General features: G+C 35.9%; 1 protein-coding gene across 2 annotated transcripts; it reads left to right on the top strand.

The window, feature by feature from the left end:
- Nucleotides 1-609: 609 nt before the first annotated feature.
- mier1a (mesoderm induction early response 1a, transcriptional regulator) lies at nt 610-10,256 on the top strand. Of its 2 annotated transcripts, none has more exons than XM_084426364.1 (13): nt 610-707; nt 1,178-1,205; nt 1,445-1,596; nt 1,682-1,816; nt 1,914-2,046; nt 4,314-4,369; nt 4,459-4,531; nt 4,653-4,804; nt 4,904-4,985; nt 6,203-6,297; nt 7,790-7,836; nt 7,961-8,091; nt 8,880-10,256. In XM_084426364.1, the coding sequence occupies exons 1-13, from the start codon at nt 699-701 to the stop codon at nt 9,143-9,145; spliced, it is 1,359 nt and encodes a 452-aa protein (XP_084282490.1). In that variant the 5' UTR covers nt 610-698; the 3' UTR covers nt 9,146-10,256. The 2 variants fall into 2 exon arrangements, with proteins under 2 accessions (XP_084282490.1, XP_084282489.1); XM_084426363.1 differs by having other exon boundaries at nt 7,709-7,836.
- The last annotated feature ends 643 nt before the right edge of the window (nt 10,257-10,899 follow it).

Genomic DNA, 10,899 nt, shown 5'->3' with positions numbered 1-10,899 from the left:
GTAAGAGTAATTTGTTGAAGAAAACACGAAAGTCTCAAGTAATGTTAAATACAGATCTTGTCCATTCAAAACCCGCTGTTCTAAAAACATGAATTCATAAGAGAGCCAATGGCTTGAAAATGCTAGTTCTCATGCAGTTTTTAGTTCTACAAACTTGCTGCATGTAAAATAAAATCCATGTAAAATATCCAATCTAAATAAAATGTATGATCCATGTAAAATAAAATGCTGCAAGTGGTAAAACATAAACCAGTGATTCTTATATGAGTGTATGTTATATTTCGAAAAAAATACTATTAATTTGAAACATACTGGCAGAAGCTGAAACTGGCAGATTCTCAAAAGCTAGTACTTGATTTTCTTTTAAACATTTGCATTTGCAATTACTTTTTTTGGGACTGTGTTTGAATAACAAAATTAGTTCATTTAGGAATTTCAAATGCATCTGATTTCTGGTTTTATAGTAGGCCTATATATTTTTAAATGGGCCTACAGAAAATTAATTTTGAAATATTCTTACAATGATAATTACGATTTCCAAATACTCTACTATACTGTGCGTGTCAACTTTTCGCAGTGTCTGGGACAGGACTTTTATTTTGTAGTACTCACAATAATAGTGCAGCTCTGTTCATTTTCAGAGTTGAGAATTAAACACATTTACTATCGCTGGCTTCACAGAACCCACAACAACAACTATGGCGGAGGTGAGAGAAATATTACAAATTGCAGAAAATAACGCACTTGTGCGGTCAACGTAGCCGTTTAATAAACGTAACTTAATTTTAAAATTTAAACGTTTCAACGATGACGTGCTTCTTAACATTCAGCCCTGCATAGCTAGTAAACAAGTTAAGGCGCCCAATTTGAATGTGTTAGCAGCTAGCCGCTAACTTGTTGCCTCTTTGCGCTAAACTCACCTTTAGTTTATTCCTCGGTGTTTTTATTAAGGAAAACGAACACTTGTTTATCAGTTATAACCCAGTCTATCCTGTTATTTGGACTCCCGTTCTTTTACACGAGGTTATATGTGGTTTAGCTTATTTGCTTCTGACTGTAACTGATAATAATTCATAATCAGGTCATCATATCATCTGTTCTCTTATGGTTTTTGTTCTTAAAAGTTGACGTATTATTTTATAATAGGCCTGAACATTTAATTTTATTCTCTTTTCAGCCCTCTCTAAGTGGTTCTGGCACTGAAGGTAAAGATTTAAGTTATTTTTTATTGATTCATTTATTTTGACTAGCAATATCAAAATTCAAGTAGGCTGTAAAGCCCACTCTCATATTAATTTATAATATAATATAATGTGTAGTTTTAATATCGTGAATTTATATCAATGATATATGTAGTATGGCACATATGTCATATACACACACACATATATTGTATTAATATATAATTATATGAATTAATAAAAGAAATGTCTGTGATAAACAGGCGCAGATCCAGTGGTGCAGGATGAGGACAGAGACTTTGATCCTTCAGCAGACATGCTCGTACACGACTTTGATGATGAGCGGACTCTGGAAGAGGAGGAAAAGCTGGAGGGGGAGAAGAACTCCAGCACCGAAATTGATGACCTAACTCGAGTATGGGCCGCCTGTTCTTTTCTAGAATTTATGATGAGGCTCATTAAATAACCTTCATAGGTCTCAATTAACTATGGTTTTGTAGGAGGGCGATATGCCCATCGAGGAGCTTCTGAAATTATATGGCTACAGCACTGGTGGGTCTCCAGAGGAAGAGGATGGAGATGTTCAAGAGGAGGATACTTCAGATAACACTTGCAGCAGCTATAGTAAACTCAAAGTAAAGATCTATATGAGAAACATCTAATGTATATTGTATAGTCCTAGTATGATTTTGTGTTAATAAATGTAAATCCATTTACTGCCGTGGATGTCAGGAGGAGGAGAGGCGAGAGCTTTCTGATCAGGAGAATGAGGATGAGCACACGTCCAGTGATGAGCCTCCGTCCAGCAGTGTGTCTCACAGCACAGCTCAACTTATCTGGCGTCGGCCATCCAATTACTTTGAAGGTATGATTATAAAAATATTACATGATCAATATTACATATCATATCAGGCTCAGTTTTATACAAGAAGTGAAACAGCATGTTGTAGAGTTTAAGTATGAACTGTCATGTTATAAAAAAAAAGGTTGGGAGGTTTTAGATATACAGTAGTAAACATTTGAAGTGGATCAAGTTGTCCTAAGACAAGAGCGGGTATTGTTCAAAATTCCTGGTTTTGATCCACTTCAAATGTTGACTACTGTATTTCATACAGGGTTCCTACGCCTACGTGTTTCTAGACTATTGCCCCTAGTTTCCAAAAATATTAAATTAAATTAAATTATAGAATTAATAAATTAGAATTAAGAATATTATCACTTCGAGAAAACCAATAGAGGGAAAAAACAGAAAATATATTTCTTTTTACAGGTGACTGTACTATATACCAAATGTAATGCTGAAAATAATGCTTTATGAACCCTTTATGTTAAATATGGTCAGAAAAATGTACAGATATGTTTGGAAATTTGAGTCTGGAAAAATATGGAATTCCAAAATAGAAAATGTGTAGGAACTCAGGACACACTCTACCATTCAGTTTATCGCCATGGGTTTAAGTGACAGTTTAAAGACGTTTGTAGGCATTGTTTCACAGACAGGGTTTAGATTAAGCCAGGATTAGGATTTAGTTCAATTAGGACATTTAAGTAGTTTTAATAAATGTGGCGTAGAAAAAAACATTACTGATGAGCATCTTGAGACAAAACAATGGCACTGACATATTTTAAGATATGTCAGTGAAAGTTGCTTTCAGTTAAAACAGCTCAAACATGCATTTTAGTCTTCAAGTATGGGGGGGATAATGTTTATATATATATATATATATATATTTTTTTTATTATTATTATTATTATTTTTTTTATTATTTTTTTTATTTTTTGAGTAAATGAAATGTAAATGAAATGAAATGAAATGTCCCTTTCTGTTTATCTAAGAGTCCTGAAACATGTATCAAGGTTTCCACAAAAATATTAAGCAGCACAACTGTTTTTAACATTAATATTAATAATCAGAAATGCTCACTGAACAATAAATCATATTAGAATGATTGTTGAAGAATCACACAGAAGATTGGAGTAATGGATGCAGAAAAATCAGCTTTGCCATCACAGGAATAAATTACATTTGAAAGTATATTAAAATAGACCACCTTTATTTTAAATTGTAATATTTCACAATATAACTGTTTTCTCTGTTTTTGATTAAAGGGATGGTTCGGAGTAATTTCAACCTAGGGTCCTTTGCACCATGACCTCAAACCAAACACCCCCCAGAAGCTTTTTTCCCTATTGGCCGAACATTATTAAAGTTTGAGCTTATTTAGAGATATCAGCCGGATGTCTTAGTGCAGGCGCTAATGGATCCAAGGTTGTATCTCGTAAATTACCCCACTAATAATGCCCAGAATGGTACCAAACTTCTACAGTAGTACAAATAGGTTCTGTACTCATAAAACGGGGCATTGGAAAGTTTATTCAAAGTACATCAGGAGTTTATTTAAATAACACTTTCCTGGCAGAAAGCGATGCATAAGGATGTAGTGTAACGACGCCCAGTTCCTGGAATGCACTAATATTTTGTTGGTAGTACCAGTTTGCAACAATTATTAGTTAACACTAAGTTGTCAACACTTCGGAAAAGTTTTCCACTTTTCCCTTACAATTTTTTTGAGTTTTGCAAAGGACTTTTACGGGCTTTTCCCAAATCACGGAAGTGACCTCGACGTACGGGTTAGCGGTAGCATGAGCCATCAGGCAAGTGTTATTTAAATAAACTCCTGATGAACTTTCCAATGCCTCGTTTTGAGTACAGAACCTATTTGTACTACTGTAGAAGTTTGGTACCATTCTGGGCATTATTAGTGGGGTAATTTACGAGATACATCATTGGATCCATTAGCACCTGCACCATTCGGCTGATATCTCTAAATAAGCTTTAACTTTAATAATATTTGACCAAGGGAAAAAAGGCTTCTGGGGGGTGTTTGGCTCGATCATGGTGCAAAGGACCCTAGATTGAAATTACTCCGAACCATCCCATTAAGTAAAGGCAGAAATTTACTGACCTTCAACATATATTATTTGTAATATAAATTATTTCAAATGTAAGAAATGCACACTTGCACATGTTTTTCACTTATTGTACCATCTAGTAGATGATTAGTAGAACCAGCAGATGGCGTTACAGATTCAGTCCAACTAGATCCATTTGATTCACTTTGTATTTTATAGGGGATGAAGAAGAATCCGAAGATGATGATTATATATTAACTGAAGATTGGAAAAAGGTAGACTCTAGATGATTGTCTCTCAAATTATAATTGTTTTAGTTTAAATGGATTTCAGACATTTGCATTTTTTCTTCTGTCATTCATAGGAGATCATGGTTGGTTCAATGTATCAAGCTGAGACTCCTGTTGGCCTGTGTAAATATAAGGACAACGAAAAAGGTGTCAGAACTGAAGGATATGCTGATTTAGATGTTTCTTGCATACTACACTTAATTAATATGTATATATATTAGGCTATGTAGTTTTTCTTCATCTGCTTGTCTCTTTATTTCTAATTTAGTTTATGAGAATGACGATCAGCTTTTGTGGAATCCAGAGTTAGTTCCAGAGGAAAAGGTTGTAGAGTTTTTATCCGAGGCCTCTAAACGCAGTGGAGAAGAGGCTGGTGTCCATGCCATTCCCGAAGGATCTCACGTCAAAGACAATGAACAGGCAGGTCACCATCCAGTGATGTATTCCCTTAAATCATATTGCTGATGCCTTTTGACATCATATTGTAACATGACTGCAATTTATTTGGTCATATTTCAGGCTCTTTATGAATTGTTTAAATGCAACTTTGATGCAGAAGAAGCTTTAAGAAAATTGAAATTTAATGTGAAACCTGCCAAAGGTGAGTATTTGTTTATGTAACAGTTATATTTTTTTATACAATGTGATTAACATAATCATGTTAATTAGGGATGCTCATAATTAACTTTAACCGTTAACCTAGAGTAAGAATTTTGACCGATTAATACTTAATATATTAATAATATCAGTTAAACAGTTTAAAAAGTAATTTAAGTAAATGTGTAATTTAATGATTTTTCAAGATATTATAAAACGTTTGCTGCATGGTTAAGAAATACACTACACGTAATAAAATTGCGTCGCATTTAGTTCCCCTCACTCCAACAACAGATCCTTAAACAGCAGTTGAGCAGTGTAACTTGTTTGATATGTATTGTAATATGTTTGGTTGACTATTTTATTTTGATAATGAACAGGCTGCGATGTCAAGTTAGCAATACTAGAACTATTTTGTGTGTGTGTCTGTGCATGAGGCGCCTGGGCGAATTGTTTCCTTATAACAGCTTAAAATACTCCATTTATGGTCATACAGATAAGAGCAAGACATAATTCATATCTGTTTTGTTTGTACACTCACAATAAAAACAAATCAATGTGCTTTTGTAAAGTAAAGAAAACAATCAAGGGGTATTCCAGAAAGCAGGTCATGTGACAGACCTGGGTAAATTTACTCTGAGTAAAAAAAAAACAGATGACCTCACCTTTCTAAAAACTGAGGTAACTTTTAGGTTAAGGAAGTAACCATAGCAACTCATTCTCTAAATATAACCTGCTCCGGAGCAGGTTAGGGATTATTACAACAAAATATTTTTGTCTACTGTAAGCTTATGTTCAAAGAGATGGAAATAAAACAAACATTTTGACTTCTAATAGCATTTTTTATAATATCTGTTTAATGCTTCACTGGTCTGTCATGATGTTCTGCAATTCTATTTACATGGGGGCCTTTTGCAGCAAATTTTGATATGTGATTTGTTTGACTAATTATTAAACAATCAGTTAAAGTTTTAATCTATTAACAGCTTTAGTAAAAACTATTTGGCTTCTGCACGATTTTGATTTGTAGCAGCAGCATGTTCTTCTCAAAACTCTTGACTTCTATCTTGTAATGCTTTTTTCAGAATGTTATTTTGGGGAATCTAAAAAGGTACCAGCTTAAGCGCAAGACGCATCCCAGCCTGTGATAAAGGAGCTCTCAGCATGTCAGTCAACATTCTCTGAATGTGTCACCTTAACTCAAATCTCTCTCTCCCTCAGAGGAAATGTCAGTTTGGACGGAAGAGGAGTGTCGAGGTTTTGAACAAGGACTCAAAGCTTACGGGAAAGATTTCAGCTCAGTACAAGCAAACAAGGTATAGACACATTCCTCACCTCCTCGTTTCAAAACCTATTAGGACTGAATAATAACAGTTTTTACTGTTCGATTAGTGAATCATCTAGAGCAGGGGTGTCCAAACTCAGTCCTGGAGGGCCACTGTCCTGCAGAGTTTAGCTCCAACCCCAATTAAACACACCTGAACCAGATAATCAAGGTCTCACTAGCCCTTGGTTATCTGGTTCAGGTGTGTTTAAAGGGACTGTGTGTAGGAATTTCTCCCATCTAGTGGTGAAATTGTATTTTGCATTCAAACGAATAATGCTCTCCAGCGCCTCACTTTTTCAAGTGCGCGTTGCATCTACAGTGGCCGTTATGTACTAAAAAGCTATGACAGGATGTCTTAATAGCACTTCGAGTTTTTCTTCGGGTGAACAGGTTTGTTATTTAAAACAAACTGAAACTTGAAACAACGAAAAAAAGAATGTTACAGTATAAATTACTGACTGTGAAAAACATTAACTATGGTAATTAGTAGCCTTCTTTACTCGTTATATTTTTTGAAGTACGTGCATTGTTAGATATCATCATCATCATCAGAGCCTTCTCTAACGTTACTTTACTCAATAGCTGCTATTCATCAAAGAGCCTGTTTAACTTGTAACTATAAATGTTCTACTGACTATATAATAAAGTACACAACCAAGCAATGCAAAAAAAGCTTGTAATTAAGACCGTAACATTGACTTACCTGTCGAGAAGAAAGCAGGCAACTTCAGGGTCTCTTTTGAAAGCTTTCTCCTGCATTAGCTATCCCGACATTAACCCTTGTTTTTGTAATCTCCGGTCACGTTTCCTTTTACGGTCTATTTTGGACTTTTTCGACGACGAGGACTCATCCTGTGACTCAGCATATGTATGAATGAACGGTGTATAAATAACCGTGCAGTGCAGCCTTTTAAACTTGCCGCGGCAGTGACAAGCGCCTCTCTCTGCTCTGCTCCTCCGCTTCTGCTGGCTTCAGTCACGTGACGCTGGCTCTGAACGAAAACGCGTTGTGGAAACGCGTTGGCCTAGTACTTTTTGTCCCTCTCTGCTATATATTATAGTTTTTCAAGATGGCGGAACTACATGGAAGCCTCCGTGGACCTACCCGTCCCATGTCTATAAAGATAATAAATTCTTCGTTTACGAGCTCTAGTCTGATCATTGGCATAGGTATTTGTTCACCATTGAGGGCATATTTATTAATAAAAATATTGATTTTAGATAATAAAATACCTAAAAAGCTACACATAGTCCCTTTAATTGGGGTTGGAGCTAAACTCTGCAGGACAGTGGCCCTCCAGGAGCAGGATTTGACATCCCTGATCTAGAGTGATCAGTTGGTGAACTTGGCTGTTTTTATTGTTCACATAGGTAATTTTTACTTAATTAAAATTTTCCAGGTGAGAACTAGATCTGTAGGGGAATGTGTGGCCTTTTATTACATGTGGAAGAAATCTGAGCGTTATGATTTCTTTGCACAGCAAACCAAGCTTGGAAAAAGAAAATACAGCCTTCGTCCCGGTGTCTTGTAAGTCAGTCGTCAGTACCATGTGGCACATTAAAGGTCACAAGTCCTCTAATTAAACTCTGTGTGCATAGAATCAGATGCTGTGGAAGGTCATATCCTTCCATGTGTTTGTTTGGCATTACAGGGATTATATGGAGCGTATTTTGGATGAGAGGGAGAGCTCTGAGTCCAGTGGATCTTCTGTTCCACCTCCCACCACTTCAAACCGCTGCAAACACCCATCAGAGCCAGAGAGAGACTCAAACGCTCACAACGGTCAGGCTCACCATTACTCAAGTCTTCAGTCACATGATTATTCAGAAAACAGTCCAATATGCTGATTTCTTATATAACATTTTCTTATTATTGTCAATGTTAAAAACAGTTGTGCTGTTAATATTTTTGTGGAAACGGTGATACATTTTTCGTTTCCACTTTAATTTAAGGTGCCCTTTTTACTTGACAGACTTACTATATGGTTAGGTTTTGGTTTACTTGCTTGTAATTTACTGTTATTACTATAGTAAGTACATGTAGCGTGTTACAAGGACACTTTCTTCAGAATTTGGTAGAACTTGACAATAAGGTTTCTGTGTCAACATTAGTTGCTACTTTAGTTAACATGAACTAAGAATGAACTTCTACAGCATTTATTAATCTTAGTTAATGATTAAAAGTTGTATCTGTTAACTTTATTGCATTGCGAACGAACATTAACAGAGGGTTAATAAATGCAGTAAAAGTAATTTGCTCCTTGTTAGTTTAACAAATGCCATATTATAAAGTGTTACCCAGAATTATTTACTATTACTTTTGATCAATTCAAATTATCAATTGACCGATTTAGTATTTGTGGAATAAAAGTATTAACAATCACACTTTTTTTTTTTTTTTTAAACCCTAAGCTGGATTATGATCGTATCACAATCCACAGTTATTTTTTCATGTTGGTTTTGTGCAACTGAGCAATACAGCCTATTTAAAAAATGTAGACCTACAAGGTAACAAAAGAGAAATGAAAAAAAATGACTGACCAAAATGTTTTTTTCTTCTTTTTCTCACAGGTATAGGGAACCATTCCTCCGAGGACCTTCTCTGCGTCAGAGATGAGATATCTCAGAAAAACGGCTCTGCCATGTGTCCAGATATTTCCATGGCAAACACACCACCCCACTCTAACCCTGACACCAGCAGCCCGAGCGCACAAGTCATGGAGATCACAGTCAAACAGGAGGAAGATGAACACTCTGAACGACCTCTGAAAAGGCTTAGGACTGACACAGACCCTAACAGTGAAGCCTCTGTCGCCCACAATGAAACAGAAACCTGACTTATCAGCAAAAGCCCAGAAAAAAGACTGAACTGCAGGCACACAACTCCTGACCTCAGATGAGGGTGTTTGATAGAGGGAGATAGAATCTGTTTTTAGCATGAAGGTAGCCCAGAAGTGTGTGTGAATTTCAGGGATGCAAACGGAGCACATTTATGTCCTCTTATCACTGCCGCTGAGCTCAGTTTATATGTTAAACACTCACGGTAGACTTTCATTTCAGACCGTAACTCTACCACTGTCAACTCTGTAGCACTATTTATTAATATAGATTATCAATGTTATCATGCTTGCTCCAGGTTGTTTGAAAGAAATCTCTGACAGCTGACTGTATTTTATTGTGAAACTTCGGTCATTTGGTGTGCATAACAATTGTTCTAGCTTTAAATGCACACTGTGGAAAAGCCCTCTTGGTTTTATATGAAGAATAACGCTGTAAATATTCCAAATCTAAAATTATGATAAAATACACATTTTGTATTTGGGACATTTTGAATAATTCAACACTGTAACATTCCATTATTTTCATTTCTGAATTTCCTATTTGACCAAAGTGAACGGTTGATATTGGTCTTTTAAAAAAAGCGTTTTCAGAAGATATTTCCACTTTATATGAAACAATGTCTTATTTTTGTATTTGATAGCTATTTATTTTTTTAATCAGATATTGGTGATGCATGAGGCCAGTAGACAGAGTATATTTGTATAGGCTGGAACGAGTAGTGTTAAATCAAAAGGCAGAGCAGAAATGAATGGTGCTATTTATTCATTTAGACACTGTGAGAATGTCAACCCATCCTTAAGATAACATTTTTACGTTTTTCTAGGACCTTGGTTACTCCTGTCAGAAATGGTAAAGGAAAGTGGAATCAACAGTTTGCATGAATTGGTTGTCACCCGTGTCTGCATAGCTCAGGAAACGAAGTACAGAAACATTATAGGGTGTGTCAAATAGCTGTCAGTTTCAATTAGTGAACCACTCTTTCATTAAACTCAAGACTATTTACCCAAATCCATAGTGTCTTTTGTGATTACTGAAGTGAATCTGATTTTGTCACCCACTTTTCACCTGAGTGGATTGTATGCCGAATAAAAGCTATGAATGAGTTTAGTTTGAAGTGTCTGTATTTTCTTGGTTTTGTTCATAAGGTCTGACTACGGTCACACCAAGCAAATAGACTTTCTTTGAAACGTAATTGAATTGGTCATGTGGTCCCAGAGCTTTTTGTTTGATTGTGGTGTTCATATGGCTGTACAGCAGGTGTCAGTGTTGCTCCTATAACTGGAAACAAAAGGAAACAATCATTTCTTGACTAGGGCGAAATGGTCATCTATGAGGACGTGAACACCAAACCATGCAATCTTAGCATCATCCTAAGACATGAAAAATAAATAGTTAAAAATAATGTGACTCACCTCATGTGGTTCCCAAAATATTTGAAGGCTGAATAACAAACGATTAACACTTACAAATAATAATTTGCTAATTGACTTCTTGCAAAACTTCTAAATTTAGCTTCTTCTTTTTTTTGCTAAGGAGCCACACGAGAAAGCCTTATTAATGACATCAAGTTGTGCAGGTCGAAGGCCTCGGTCTCCGTATATCGAGCTGAACAGAATCTGAACATAAGTGTGTATGTGTATGGAGACCGCTACTGCAATGTTCCTGGAATACTAAACGCAGAGTTTACGGTTTGGCTTCACAAAAGCATTCCAGCTTTGCTCTACAGACGTGTCTGATAGCGGCTCTCTGA

Source organism: Rutilus rutilus, assembly GCF_951802725.1.
Source record: "Rutilus rutilus genome assembly, chromosome: 12".
Lineage (NCBI taxonomy): Eukaryota > Metazoa > Chordata > Actinopteri > Cypriniformes > Leuciscidae > Rutilus > Rutilus rutilus.
Note: the sequence above shows the minus strand (reverse complement) of the source record. Positions and strands in the feature narration are given on the sequence as shown.

Coding starts and splice junctions, on each gene's coding strand:
- mier1a (XM_084426363.1), top strand. Junction 1,206..1,444: donor AAGTGGTTCTGGCACTGAAG/GTAAAGATTTAA, acceptor TGTGATAAACAG/GCGCAGATCCAGTGGTGCAG. Junction 4,986..6,202: donor TAATGTGAAACCTGCCAAAG/GTGAGTATTTGT, acceptor TCTCTCCCTCAG/AGGAAATGTCAGTTTGGACG.